Raw genomic sequence first — 15,710 nt, 5'->3', positions numbered from 1 at the left:
CCTGGTGCTGGGMTATGGTTGACTTCATTGCAAACTTGGCTTATTTCAGCCAGGGCTRGGCTCAATATTTGCTAAGCATGCAACTGAAGTTAATAATAGTCAACTTGAAAGTCCAGTCARTGCTCCCTTGTGTCTTATATTGTGTGTATATTTGTAGAAGACAGTCAGGCTTGAGCCATTTTTTTAATAAACAGCTACCCATAAAATAAAATTTTATTCAATGAGCAGTTTATTCAGTGGCTTCAGTATTTCCTGTGAGAGCTGCTCCTGCATCTGGCAGTACTTGAGGATAGGCTGAAGTCTGTGAAGTGTTTCCCAAAAACTGTGAATAAAYGATGGTCATGTCAGAGATGGAGAGGAGGTGTCCAAGCACACACCGTCTGTTYCAGGGCACCAGATGCCTTCTGTGCTGGTGAGGGGCGCTGCACAGATATCCTGTACCTTCAGGGAATGAGTTGTGAAGGGTGGGGAGGGTGGGAGAGGGCCATGACTGCATGTAAAAATGTCTGTTGGCATGTGCTTTTTGTATCACTGGAATAACTCATCTGGCCTGCAGTAATTGTTGATCTACACCCAGGGATTCAGGGTTACCATTGTCTGTGATTAAAGCTGGAGCTCGTGGTTTTTTTCAGCTGCTGAATAAACTTCCTGAATTGAGTCGTGACTTGATGGGTGCCTTCAGAAATGAAACAGGCTGTGTGGTAACAAGCTGAAAACAAAAATCAGGAGAAAAAAAAATTGAAAGGAATAGCTGAGCTACTTTTTAAATGTGAAATAAATTACTCTGGTGAGGGTAAACTGGAGCAGAACTGATTCTGCACCAATTCCCTTTGTACCTCTCCTGGGCACATGCAGCAAGCATATTTTTCTGTTGTCTGTTCTGGAAGATAGGAGACATTTTCTGTGGGTAGAACACCAGAGGCTCCTGAGAATGGGGATGCTAATATTCCTTCGGACACTGTTGCATCTGTGGGGGTGTATGGAGAGCCTGATGTTTCTCATACCTGCTAGTAACAAAACACCTCTGTTCTGTATGTTTTTTTCTTTCTTAGCTTCCTTTACAATCTCCCTTCATAAAGTGGACAACACCACAGTTACGATTCAACTGAGATCGGGTGTTTCACGGAGCTGTCTAATTCGCACTAAAAATGGCATTAGGTCTGAACTCAGAGTAAAGCCTGGGGAGAATGTCACTTTTACCTTCACTTGTAGTGCTCCAGAGAAATATTTCATCATGGAAATTCAGAAAAATATTGGTAAGATACAGATTTTTGATTTTTCTCCAGTGTTCATTTTCCTCCAGTAAAACCACATGGTTTTTTTCCTACTATTGTAATAAGGTATCTGTCATAATCTTAGCTAAGAAGAAATCTTTGAGCACTGATAAATAACCTTGAATTACTAAAACTATGCAAGCTAAAGAAGTCTGTATTGCAGCTGGCAGAATTAATGTTGACTTGACTGTGTTGGAAACAGCTAGATGGCACTTTGTTCCGTCAATTCCTTGCTGCCTTTCCTTTTTTCCTCAATTTATAAACCCATCAAAGARCCCTTTTTTTACTGTCAAAATCCTCTGAACACTTATAATGATATATTATGTATTTGATGAACAGCTTGATTGTGTCTATAAGGACAACAGAAACACTGAAGACCTGCACATGTTTCTTTATATTTAATGAATGTTATTGAAGTCAAGAAACTGTACATTCAGAAGTGTAACTAAAGCTTCTTTTGCTTTGAATGTTGTCCCTGGTGTACGTATTCTTTAATGGCATGAACATGTGCTACTTCTCAACTAGATCCCAAAGTTCATTGGGTATTCAGTCTTTAGTAACATCTTCATTATTTTGGGGTGATGTTCAAGGATAATTCTCTTCATGTKTTGGAAATTTTATTCATATGATTTGTGCAAATAGTAATGCTCACAACATCCCATTATATATTTGCAAGATGCACTTGTGATATTTCTTCTTTTAAGCTGAAGCATAGATGTGGATTAAAAGAACACTTATTTCGAGTGTAAATCAATTATTTGGATTTTTCAGATAAAAGTTTTCTGGGTTCTCCCCAGAATCCTGCAGTGGCAATTGTTATTCATCCAGGCACCAAGGGAACAAAAATACAGTTCATGGCGAGCAGCAWAAAATGTAAAGATGAATGATTTGCCAGGAACTCTCTGGGGGAGATGGGATAAAATGAATTTTCTAGATCTGTGATTCCCTGCTSTCTTGATGCTGCATTTCTCCATTTTGCCCATTCAGAGTTTACCCTGTTCACCAAATACCTTCTAAATTCTTTAGCAAACAAGGTGGAATACTGGAGACAATGAATCTCTTYTGTTAGTCAGCCTGACTAAAGCAGGTTTATCCTGTCTGTTCTATGGGCTGGGAGTCCTGTTTGGAGACTACATGTGACTGGGTTACAGGAGTGTCTTTTGGTGCACGTAGGAGAGAAGTTAAATGCAATCTAAAAGTGATGATAATAGCAAGGAAAAGGAAGTATCAAATTTCCCGTGCTTTCCAGAGTGTATCACAGTCTTCTCTCTCTGCATTTAGACTGTGTGTCAGGCCCGTGTCCCTTTGGAGATGTTCATCTTTACCCACCGGGACTGCCTCACCTTAACAGGACGTACATCTGGGAYGTGAAGGCGAGCACAAAAGCTGGACTTGAGCTAAAATTTGCTACCCCGTGGCTGAGACAGGTTGGACCAGGAGAGTCGTGCCCAGACTCCATTAGCTACAACATCAACAGCTGTATTGATAAGGCCACGGTCAACATTGGCACCTTCTGCCGGAATGGCTCCGTGTCTCGYGTCAAGTTGCTGGGAGGAATGCTCATGTCCCTGCACCTCCCGTGGCACTTGCTTCTCACCACYTCAGGCTTCAGCATAGCTAACAGGACTTCCATAAAGCGTGAGTATGGAATAGTGCAATTGCCTCCTGCASATTGCAGCAGAATTTATTTCAGCCTTTCCTCACAGCTGACCTTCTAGTTTTGGTTCTGTTATCCCTAACTCCCTTCCACTTCATCTCTTCTGAAAAAGATTGTTGTATGATCTTTAGTTTGGTTAGATTGTGCCTTCTGGAGTCAAAATATCCTAGTTTGGTCAATTGCTAATTTTGAAAATTGTTCTATTGCTGCTTYTGGTGCACAATAATAATTTTAAATATCTTTAAACTTCCTAAAACTTAAATGTACCTGCTTTCTTGTTTTTGTGTCTTTTCAGCTGGGTGAAACTAGGTAGTATAATTCAAATGAGTCAGAGAAATTTTGCTGGTTTCAATGTGTAGTTTGGTTTGTTTATTTTTTTTAAAAAGTTTCTTTAATTTTTGGAGCCTCAAACCAATGCCTCTCTTTGAAAGGGGAGTGTGGGGGTAGGTGAAGCAGTGCCTGGGAGGCACAGGAGGCTGCTTAAATACATTTATCTGTTTCAACCTGTACAGTAACATGAACTGTTAYGTAATCATCTTCCTGAAATACCTGAAATATTTTACACCAATCATTGGATTACTTTGTGATCTCATGATAAATGTTGCTCTGTACTTGAATTCTAGTGTTGTTGCTATCAGTTATGAAAGAAACCTGGTCCAGGTTCTAATTGCTGTAACATGAGTGTTCTGTAATTCCTGGCGCTCCTCACAGTTGCACATCATCAGTTGAGTCCTAGAGTGGGACCATAATCTCTGTGTACCCAACTTCATCCTGCCAAGAGTCATCCAAGGATAAAGTGTCTTGTGCAGTCTGCACAGTTCACATTTGTGCTTTATTATGCCTTTTTGAGGCTCTTTACTGGTGTGCTTTTGTTAGATTTAGGAGGTTTTTGTAGAGAGCCACATGCTGGTATAAAAGCTTGCATCTTTTGTTTTCCAAAACGCAGACTCAGGTTGTGTGTTTGCTYTTGCAAAGCCAGACGTAGAAGTAGGAATTAGGATCTTTGCCAATAATAAAGGCTTGTCTGTGCATGTGCTTGAAAGGTTAACCTGCTAAACTGAAAATGCACTATTAATATATTCCTTATGTTTCCTATAATTGAAGACAAAAAAAAAAATCAGCTAATCTCTGAGCATTTTGTAATAACCTAACCTGTAGCTGGAGTGGGTGACCTCACTGGCAAAATAAAGACTCTGCTTCTGGGGTGCTAGATATGCCAGTGTGTCTTCATTAATTGGAACTTGTTTGATGTGTTGTGGTTCCCTCCTGTTTTAGGGTTATGCATTATTGAATCCATCTTGAAGGGGGAGTCTTCAATCACCCTGATGTCCCCTAACTACCCGCTGGGCTTTCCAGAAGACGAGCTCATGACGTGGCAGTTTGTGATTCCTTCCAACATGAGAGCAAGTGTGTTCTTCCACAACTACAGCCTCTCCAACTGCGAGAGGAAGGAGGARAGGGTGGAGTACTACATCCCTGGCTCCCCCAGCAACCCGGAGGTGTTCAAGCTGAGTGACAGCCAGCCTGCCAATATTGCTGGCAGTTTCAACATGTCCCTGCAAGGCTGTGATCAGGATGCCCAGAACCCGGGCGTCCTTCGCCTGCTCTTCCAAGTCGTYGTTCAGCACCCGCAGGTTGATGAGAGTAAGTACCTGCCTGCCTTTTTCATTGCCCTTGCTTAGAGATATCTGGACACAAGGGAGACAAATAYTATCTTTTGTTATTTTCCTTGAACTTTGGTCCCTCTGTGAGTTTGAGGTTGCCAGGCAACACTGASTCCTGTTTTACTGCTCAGGGTACCACCAGTCACCATTACAGCACGGCAAGCATGATGCTGAAATTTGCAATTTTCAATGAAGCTTATAAATAGAGACTCCTTTCCCTTACCTGAATCATGTAATTGAAAAATGCCTTTAACAGTTTTACTTTCAGACCTAAGATTCAACATTTTTAAGATGATTTTTAATATGTGAGCCCATTTTTCTGCTCCCTGTGTGAGCAGTTGCACTTAACAAGGTGAAACTTGTTGTCACAGTATGTAGCAAGATCTGCGGCATAAACTGATGAAATGAGAGATGTAAAATTGTCTCTGTATTACAAATGGTATCAATATGTATCTTTCCTTCCTTCCTTCCTTTGAGTTTTATTTTCCCTCCTAGAGAASGCTAAACATCAACAAGTGTGAAAAAGTGCCATTAAACACAAAAGATGTCAGTAAGATATTCTACTGATAATATCCCCTACTATTGGGTGCTCTTTGCATTTCTTTCTCTACACTGAGACAATAGTATTTTTTACTGGTTTTCGGCCCAAAATTCAGGTTGGTTTAGCACAGTGACTTCTAATACCAGAGCATTTCTCTAAACACAGGAATAGAAGGCATGTCTAGGTAATGAGCCATGGGGTTAGCGATGTAGCCTCTGACTTTGTAGCTCTGACCTCAGTTCAGGGTGGAGGTTAAGAATCAAGGTGCACTCACTGCAGAAGAGCAGGTGGAGTAAAGTCCATCCTTGACTGCCACTGTGTCAGGAGTTACTTAGAGGCTTTCTAAGTAATTTTAGAGAGAATAAGGTTTGAATGGCTTGTGCCCTGAATTCACATATCCAGAAAGGATCTGTAGTATCTCACCRTTACAATTCTTTGTCTGTCTAGCCTGGCTCCACTTATGAACAGCAAATCCTCACAGAATTGTTTTTAACAAAATTGTGTTTGCTTACATTTATTGTGTGTTGCATCTTGGAAGCTAGACAGAATGAAAACATTATATTCAGTTAATCAGYTTTATCTCCCTTCTACTTTGGAAGGAAAAAAGAATTTTAATATATTTATGGCCAGTAGACAAGACGATAATCACCAAAATATTAAAACCAGGTTGTCAGTCGTGAATGAAATGCAAGTAATAAGCCACTTGGATTTATGAGAGAACAGTGGTTTCTCTAGAGATTTTATAGGATTTCATGATTGATTTTGTAGTTATATAAGTTCCATCAAAGATTCAAATTCAGCCCTCAGGTTGCCATCTGTAACATTGCTGTTATTAAAAATGCATTGGTATCTGCATATTCTCAAAGCTTCCCAAACATTTGGGTATTCCACAGCTGCCTGTGGTGCTTGTCATTAAATAAGAAGAAAATACAGCTCTTTCCAGTCACAATAACTTCTTGATCTAACTCTTCCTGTGTTTAGCTGCTGTGGGAAAAAACATTCTGAAAAATGARTAACCTTGCGGTAGGTGTCCTAGGTTATGTGCTTGGTTATGCCAACAACTTGGATAATTCCATTTGACCACTTGCTTTTTTCTGTGTCTGATTTCCCACACAGCAGAAAGCTGTTTTRTTCACCTTTTGTGTATGACTTTGAGATCTGTAGCTAAAACCAGAAAATAAATAGTAGTAATAGAGTGTGTTTGTGTGTRTGTGTATATGTTTATATGTGTATGTATGTATTTATTCTTTGTTTTCTCCCCCATCCTCTACTGGATCAGTGAATAGGCAGAGACACCTTCCACTAGACCAGCTTGCTTTCTTTGACATCAGAGAGATGTGCCTTGATAACAGCACCAGGATGTTGTGTGGATCTGATATCTATCTTTCCACATGATAACCAATCTTTATGAACTATACTGTGAGCTATAATCTTGCATTGTTTCCTCTTTCCTTATATTTCCTCCTTTGAGATGTTCCGTGCATTTGCTGTAACAGCTGCTCATACAGTGGGGTGAGAAGAGGTGAAGGAAGTTCTGCTTCACACCGTGCTTCGTGCCTGTGATTGCTCTGGGATGTGGTTTTTTTTTGCAGATGTCACCCATTTGATCGACCTGAGCAAGGAGAGGAACATGACTGTGACAATACACTTGGAAGGGTGGCCCAGCTCYGTCCCCCTCATGTCTGAGCCCATCTGCCTGATCTGCAAGGATCCTCGCACCTGTGACCGTGTCTTGACTTTGGCCGCTGGCGCTGTCTACAGGATCTCCTTTCTGTGCAAGGACCTGTCCCGCCTGAGGATCACAGCTGAAAAAGGCATAGGTATGACGAGAGTGGCTTAATGCTGTTTCTTAGGGAATGCTTTTGCATGGTTTTTCCCCAGGCATCAGCCAAACCTTCTCCCTCACTTTGGCTTTAAATGGATTGGGGTTGGAAACGGGGTGTTGGCTACTGGGAGATGGGTGCAATGAGTTTGGAGGTAACTTTGTTTAGTACATCATTCTACCTTGAAGAATATAAACTGTATAGCTATTCCTAGARAGGAAGAGATAGAAGTTCACTTAAAAATCTTGTCACTGCAAATTATGGAAACAGAGCCAGAAAGCCATAAATCGTCCCATGAAAATGCAGGAGCAAGGTTGCCAACAGGAATGCTGCTTGAGCGTCCCCTTGATGTAGAATTTTCCCAAATGCTTTCAACTACAGGTATAAAAGGGATTTAAGGTATCTGTACCTTRACTAGTCTGGAACAGTCAGCAGGTATCTTGAGTGAGGGACTTTAAATATGTTTGTTTCTTTCTTTGGTGCCCTGCACCTGTTGAAGAAAGCTCTTTAAATGCAAACAGTACATGTTTGGGTAAAGGCTATTAAGAGGATATTTTCTTAGGTAAATGCTTATCTGAGCCTGTAATGCAAACCTGACAGTACTCTGTGTATGCCCAGGTATTTCCTCTGCAAGAAATACYCAATGCTTGGGATTTTGTTTTTGTTTTTGCAGGCTGTATGGATATTCGTTGGTGTCAGAGGAAGGTCTATTCCCTTTCAGTGCCTAAGGCTATTACCCAATTGCCAATTCGATTGCATAARTTTATCTGGAAGCTCTTGGCTACCGATCTGATCAACATAGAAATTACATCTCCATCCTTGAAACTTCAGCAACATGTCCCAGAGCAGAGATGCAACACGAGCTACAGTTACAGCATTGTTAGTGCCACCCCAGAGAGGGAGCTGAATGTTGGTGTGTTCTGTCCTGGTGGATCTATTGAAAAGATTCAGATGAGGAATAACATCACCATATCCTTAAAAACATTTGGTAAAGGATTCATCAATGAGTCTATGTCTCAGGATCTGAAAATGTCTTTTGTGCCRCATATTAAAGGTAAGGTAGTGGGGTTTATGCTCCTTGGTTGTACAGTGATAGATCTCTCARTAGGCTTATTAAAGCACATATGGATAAACAGAAATTAAAAGTTCAATTCTTTAGCAATGGCACTAGCACTAGGTTCTAGAATTAGTCTTTATCTGAACTAGTGATTTAGTTTATTTTGGAAAGAGAGAAGGATGCTTAGTATTCCAGGTAGTGAATAGTTGATTGTGGGAAATTCTGCAGGTATATCTGTGTTTATTGTGAYAATACTGATGTGGGGAAGGACAGTAATTATCAAAACTAAGTTTTCTTTTCATCTTTCCCTTTGCTATAGATGAGTGCACATTCACTGTGAGTCCCAATCCAAAAGCTAAAGTTTACTTGCAGACTCCCAACTGGCCTTAYGGTTTGCCTCCTTATGTTTCCATCTCGTGGTTCATCATGGTGCCCAACAAGCAGACTGCCCGCCTGGGCTTCTCCAAGGACCGCATGGGCATTGCCTGCGAGACGGGCCGTGCCTACGTCAACATCAAGGAGGAGACGCCGGGAGCAGAGGAGACCGTGCGCCGCGAGGACGAGCTCCTGCCCAAGCCCCGAAATATGTATCACAACTTCTGGGTGAACGTCTCCAACTGCAGACCTGTGGATAAGACACAGCTGACCTTGCAGTTCTGGGTGGCTTTTGCTGACAAGCAGATAGGTGAGGCCTGTGAGGTCGTGGTGGTWTTTGTTTTCTGCTTGTTTCCTCGCTTTCCCTTGGGCTAACAGTAATGGATGGTGATCCTCCTGGGATGTGGGCAGTGTGTGACATTTCTGCCTTTGAAAATGTCTGTCCCCCAAAAGCTTCCAAGAGTTTCAGCTGGGTGCTTCTAGGAGCTGGGGAGGAAGGAGGGGTTTTAATGTAATGGGATTTTTTGTGGTGCAGGTGGTGTGTTTCTGGGTTTTCTTTCATTAACACAAGAAATTTCAGGGATCAGGGGTAGTAAGACTAGGTTTCATTTTTTAAAGATTTTTTTAATTTAGCTCTTTTAATTGGAGATAACAGACAGAATGTATAATAAGATCAAGTAATGTTTCTCCCTTCCAAGGTCACAGACCTGGTGAACAGCTTGGGATTTGATTATGCAAACTTATTCATCCAAGCATTCCTCGCTTCATGTTAGCRGTTCAATTAGTCTCAGTTTTCACATGAGCAAGAAATTTTCCCTAGGACAGGTCTGACCATTTAGTGGAGATTGGGCCCTGACTGCTAGCAGCAAATTCTGTGTTCTTGTTCTCTTTCATCTCCCTGAAACATAAACAGTTTTTAATTAGAAGATGAGGGGGCATTTTTAGGGTAGGCTTTGCTTATGTAAATATGTTTCACATTTGCACTTTATAATTTTTTGGTCTTTTTTTCTTTTTTTTTTTAATGTATGCTTCTTTAAAAACATGCAGAATTTTTCTTTGTTCATGCATGGACTTTGCCAATCAATTTTATGACTCCTAGAAAACCTCAGGTCAACACAACCTGTGTATTTGAAAGGAAGGAATGGTTTTGAGGGGAAACTGTGGAAATGTCATTTTCTTCTTTTGAATCCTTCTCTGTTTCTTTCTGTGCTTTCATCTCTTCCTTGCCTATTCAGCCAGAGGCGTGTGAGGTGCTGTGGGTAAGTTTAGCAGTGCATGAGCTGTACCAAACTCTTTGGGGTGGGTGGATGGGTTGGTGGGTTGGTTGGGATTTTTTTGTTGTGCTCCASTGTCCACAATAGGAGTTGTTGCTTGGCCTCCAAACTCTTGGCAATGGCTTGTGTTGCTCTGTGGTGAGCATGGATTGGTACCACCTGCTCTGCAGGCAGCTGCTGTGCTTAGAAGCTCTTGAAGGGGCTCAAACCCGGACAGATTTTAGGAGAAAACTGGTGTTCTTTCTTTTGCTCAGTGTCCTTGTTCCTTGTCTGTTTGCAGATCTTGGAATCATACTTGCTGTGGTGGCTGGTGCTGGAGTGCTCTTGGCGATTGGACTGACAGTGTGCTGTGTTAAGAAGAAGTGAGTTTATAATTCAGCATGTGTGACTTAGCAGTTCAAAAAGGCGTTTTGGGACAGCTGCTGGGCCCTCTGTTTCACATATTGATACACATCCCTTGAACCAGGGTATAAACCATGAGGAAGGCAATGGTGTGGATGTGGTGTTATCCCAGGAGTGCTTCCTTACTCTAAATTGACWGACTTTAAGAGCAGAGCAGCATTCCTGGAATCACTTTACTTCACCCTGCATAGCTGGGTTGGCTTGGCCTTAGTGCAGGCTTTTGGCTGTACCATAGGTCAGGTGTTGGTTTGACCTTATCAAAATTCCACATGAAATCCCAGTGAATGTGGCTGTTGCATGCATGACTGTACTCAAGTCCTTGTTCAAGCAACCTGTCAATGCACACAGATATACTAAATTTTTCTTTCATCCACATGACCTCCAGYAACTTCTCCTGGAGTCTGCACATCAAGTGGGAGCATTTTTCTCTGAGATGAGCCCTTGGGGAGAGAAGTGGGTTGTTCAAAGCTTACATGCATGGCATTACTCATACAAGCAGAGTCTGAAGTCATTGATAGCCTGGGCTTTCTGATACATGTAYGCTTGGTGCWGTCAAGGTGGTTGKGYCCTAAAAGTGTAGGTCTGGAATGAATTTATGCCATATGGTGACTAGTGCAGTTAGGAGCACGTTTTCCTGCCACACAGGAAAGGCTTTACAAATACAGGCTTAAAAGTCTCAGTTGTTCTTTCCAATTTAGGGACAGTCACTCAGGAAAGCATAACTAAGAAAAGCTCATTTGACTTTCATTTTGATCCACTGTCTTGTCTTCAGTAACACTCAGCCTTGTTTTTGTGAGGATCTAGGGATCTCTGGGTCTTATTAATGTCAGTGGATGTTGTGGGACTTGGTACAATGCACAGCCAGGATCCCAATGCTTGGGAGGCTGTTGGAGTTAATCTKGCCAACCTCTGGGTCAGCAGAGCAGCAGTGGGTAACCAAATAGTGTGAAGTTATTTTCTGCTCTGTTAAAAAAGCATGTCTAGTCTCAAGAGTTATTTTTTCCAAAATTACAAGTAAAGCCTTTAATCCAGGTGGGCTGCCTGACACTGTGTGCTGGGATGAGTAAACAGAAGCTGTTGTTGTTGAGTTCCAACATACCAGATGTGTTGTTTTTGACCTGTTAACAATTTCAACTCTGCAACAGGAAGAAGAAAACCCAGAATCCCATGGTGGGAGTGTACAATGCTAATGTGAATACCCAGATGCCTGGGAAAAAAGGCTTATTCGGAAAAGARAGGCACAACAATGACTCTCATGTCTATGCAGTTATTGATGATGCTGTGGTCTATGGACACTTGCTGAAGGARTCCAATGGCTCAGTCGCTCCAGAAGTTGATGTGTACCGGCCTTTTGATGGACCCATTGGTAGCTTGCCACCTTCTCCACCTCCATTGTCCTTCAGAAAAGACATTAAAYGCTCTTCTAACACCGAGGAGGAACCTCCATCCCTGACGGACACAGACCAAGACACTTACACATTTGCTCATCAGAAATTGGGGCAATCAGAGGACAATGGAGAGGYAGATGTAAAGGATAAGGGAGATACAAGTGTGCCCTTGCTGGAAAATAAGGAACAGGATGGTTTAGTGGAATAGTTTTATGCCAGGTATAGCAGTTTCCTGTGGAAATACAGGTATGAGGACAGTGGCCTAGGAGAAAAAACTCTGAAGAGGAGTGTTATTTTTAAATATGTTTTTATGTTGTTTTGTTTTGTCTGTGTGTTTTCAGTTGTTTTTTGTCTTTTTTTTTTTTAACTTCAGCTGTTGATAGCTTTCAGTTCTAAAGTGAACACCTAGCAAGCTCAGTACCAGTTGGGGACTGTCCAAGACTGGTTGTGAAACAGGTGCCAAAGGTATGCCACAGCTTTTTACTGTAAAGGCATCAGGAAAGTTAATTCCTAGCCACCAGCTTGAAACTGTGGCCTTTGATAGTGGGGAGAGTGTTCTGTCCAGTATTTCCTCCTCTCACAAGCCATTATTTATTTRTCTGAGTGTTGGCCTGTGACTCCTAGAAGATGCAGAATGCATCAGTGTAAAGGCAGCTCCAGGTTGCACATGTCTAAGCAATCTGCAAATATCTGACCAAAGGTGGGGACAGTGTCCTTTTCATCAGTTGTAGCTTGAAAATKGATCATGTTTAGCATGCCACTGGCAATGTGAGTGTAGTGAAAGCCCATGTCTGCCACCTGAAGAGCTCTGTGCCTGTACATCAGTGTGATCGCTTGATTTTGGGCTCTTCTCCTTCAGAAGATAAGTTAGGGTTTTCTCTGGTTTTCAACTGATATTGTTATACTTGGATTGCACCATGGGAGCTTACACCAAAGACCATTTTCTCTTTAACAAAAGCAGCTTCAAAAGTCTAAACCAATTTGTGCTTCTGTTCAGGTGCCTGTGATATGCACATTTTACTAATATCTTGCACTTTTGGTTCAAGTGAGAGTAAGGATTCAATAAAAAAAACAATGATGTGGTTGTTCAGCTGTTTACTAGTGTTTTTCACTTCACCTGTTACTAAGGTTTAAAATACAGGGTAAATTGTTTCTAGCAGCTGGTGTCTCTGAAATACAAAGAATTAATCTGTAAGAAAAACCTAGATGTTTTAAATTATTTATTTGTGTATCCGTCTGAATTTGGTAACAGTGTTGAAATGATGGTGGGGACAGTTCTTGTTTTCTGACAGAACTTACACTTCAGTTATCTAGCCATCCTTGAAAGGCATCTCTTGAAATCAGTTAAATAACAGGTCTCATTTAATGTGCAGTAGTTAGCATGCCCCAGTTTCTGTACCTTTTACAACATGAGGGCCAGATCCTTGTGGATACATGAATGAAGTTACCTCTTATATACAAACATCTGCCTTGTCCAGATGTGCAGTTTATTGAGGGTGTTTGTAACTTCCTGTGCAGCACTAGACTCAGCGACTGCAGAATTTCTTTCCAAATATCTCCCCGAGACTGTTTCTGGCCTGGTGATACACAAAAGTGATGTGAAACTTTTAGACAAGCGTTGCACGCAATAATGTTAAACATATAATAATATTTAAAATGCAACTGTCTTTATTAGAAACCTTACTGTTTACATTAAGTAAAAACATGGCTGTGCTCATTGACTATTTATTKGGTCAAGTGTGTGTATTTAACAGTACCATTATACTGCTTGGACCACTACGAGTTTCAGTATAAAGCCATATCTGACACARTTTTCTGCAGCATGTATTAAAACACATGCCAGCTAAAAGTGCCTTTTAATTGTTTCAGGTATCTTCCTGCCCATTTTTATGTTTTAGTACAGAAATGTGTATTCCTAAATCTATGGCTACTCACTGGGATCTCATATTTCAAAGTGTACTGGATCATTTTGATGTCATTTTAGAACTTTAAAAGATTTCTGCAATACTGGTATCAGTTTTTCTCAGGTAACTGAATTGCCAAAACCATTTTTTGTCAGAGTAGTACGGTTGGGCATTTGTCYGGTCAATGTTCCTCACTTCTGTTTTATTGAAAAATAATAAATCTCTGAAAGAAATTCAAGACTTTCTCCTCTCTCTAGCTCAATTTCTGCAGTTCCTTAGCTGAGTTTTTTAGTTCATGTTCCTTCTAACCATCTGAAGAAAACATAATGGAGGTCAGGTTTTTGTTCACAACCTCTTGATCMTTGAGAATGATTCTTGTTGACTGATACTTTTAAGTGTTCTATTTTAACTCAACTTTTGTTGTGGCAATATAAATCTTGGTTTACAGGTATCTCCAGTCTAAGGTTGCCTTTCACTGTGCCTATCTGGTATGTTTAAAGAAAGAGTTCAGGCACAGATTTCAGTGTGCTTTCAATTAAAAGAAAGTTGTGACTTAATTTTTTTTTTTTAAGAAGTAAATAAATTGTAGTGCTACTGCCAACTGGAGTAACTGGAGTAATGTGTCTCTTTTTTGGGTGTGTGTGAACTTGGGCTGAAGGGTTTTGATGTCTGCCTTTTGGCAGCTGTGCTGTCACCCTACACATCAGGAAGGGGTTTCTAGGGAACCTGGTTTCCTGGGATAATCAACTGCTCTCTGTGCATGTGATTATTCTTGTGTAGCCAGTGATATGCTGTTTTTAAAGGTGTAGGTTCATATCACTGAGGAGAAGGGTTGTAAAATATTTGTAGATAAAAATTAACAGTTCAGCGACTTCTCAGTAGGGTTGAGATGTTTGTAATTTATTCATGCCCAACTGACACATTCAATTGAATTCAAAATTAATTTCTTTTCAGGGATAATAACACGTTTTATGAACAGTCCTTCAGCCCAGGAGTGACTTTTAGGAAAATGTGTGAAGCCCRTTTTGTTCTGAATGTAAGCTCATGGAATCGGTGCACACTGATATCTCTCTAGATTTTTTAAAAAATTATTTGCTAATTTATTTATTTCAGGGCAATTTTAATGCACAGAAAATGATGTTTGAAATTCTCACTACTGAGGATTCCAGTAATTGCTGGAGATGGATCCTAGGCTTCATTTAAGAGATCTACTCTTGGAAAGCCTGGGAAACACAGCAAGGATCATCCAATCCCTAGGCTCTCTCCAAAACAGCCAGTTAATACAAATATAATGCTAGTGCTTATCATTTTGTATCTTCACTGCAATTATGCCATCCTGGAGTAATTCCCAGGCAGTAGTCTTTATCTAAAAATGAAAATTTTGAAGTGTAGTTAGCCATTAATTGAAAGGTGGTGGCTCATAGGAGGACTCMTAGCAGGTGCAGAACTCCTAGCCCAAATGTAATTTGGTTTTGAAGAGCAAAGAGAAGCTCGGGGTTTTGTTGCCCAAACCAACAAATCTAAAAAGATTTGCTTCTTKGGCTTGAATTTGTAAGGTTTGGACAAGATTGAGCTATCAGAATACTCAGTAGGTGCTTTATTTTTAAATATGTTTGTGAATAGTCTAGTTAAATTTCCAGCTAAATCAAAAGCCGAGGTTTTTTTGGTTTTTTTTTTTTTTTAGATTACAGCAGAATTTGCAGAGCACCAGTTGGAAATAAGAAAGTAAWTTTTATTGTTTACACCAGACCAACAGTGAGACTTCAACTCCTTGGCGTTAGGAGGGAAAAAATCATGTTACTCCGTAGAAACTACCGTGGGATACCTGTGGATGTGACAGAAAATACATTGAAGTCTGTGAATGTTTTGAGGGGAGCATGGACACAGCAAGACACCAAGTATCATTCATCCACGTGCATATCTTCGCCAGCCAGCATCTAACTGCAGACTGACATACACAAAGGTGGGGACAAATCTGCCTCCCTAAAAACTTTGAAGCTGGAAACAAAAGCAAAAAAAMCCAAAAGTGCAGGATACATTTCTTGAGTATAAATAGCTTTCAACATCCAACTTCGTGATCTTTGAAACTGAAGAATTGTGGTGTGGAGAATTTATCCAGCCTSGAGGAAGGAACAGTCCTTTTACAAAGACTTTGAAACAACATGCCAGAAGTTCCTTCAACATAAATGAAGCATAGCAAATTGTTTCAATTAGCAACACTTAACACATAAAAGGTGTCTTTTGTGGTTTGGGCTGCATCCATTTCTTGTCTTAAAGAATTGCTATACTGCTGTAGCAAGCCAGGCTTTACACTTCTGGGCAAGATGAATCTTCAAAAACCCAAGGAACTG

General features: G+C 40.7%; 1 protein-coding gene across 1 annotated transcript; it reads left to right on the top strand.

The window, feature by feature from the left end:
* Positions 1-1,033: 1,033 nt before the first annotated feature.
* CDCP1 (CUB domain containing protein 1) lies at positions 1,034-13,965 on the top strand. The gene is made up of 8 exons (XM_057367696.1): positions 1,034-1,256; positions 2,556-2,912; positions 4,207-4,575; positions 6,729-6,956; positions 7,633-8,013; positions 8,336-8,701; positions 9,946-10,027; positions 11,213-13,965. Exons 1-8 carry the CDS (start codon positions 1,034-1,036, stop codon positions 11,661-11,663), a joined length of 2,457 nt encoding a protein of 818 aa, XP_057223679.1. The 3' UTR covers positions 11,664-13,965.
* Positions 13,966-15,710: the final 1,745 nt, after the last annotated feature.

The sequence above is a fragment of the Malurus melanocephalus genome, unplaced genomic scaffold, assembly GCF_030028575.1.
Source record: "Malurus melanocephalus ecotype Western Australia unplaced genomic scaffold, MMel_1.1 scaffold_83, whole genome shotgun sequence".
NCBI lineage: Eukaryota > Metazoa > Chordata > Aves > Passeriformes > Maluridae > Malurus > Malurus melanocephalus.
This window is presented reverse-complemented; position numbering and strand designations above follow the sequence as displayed.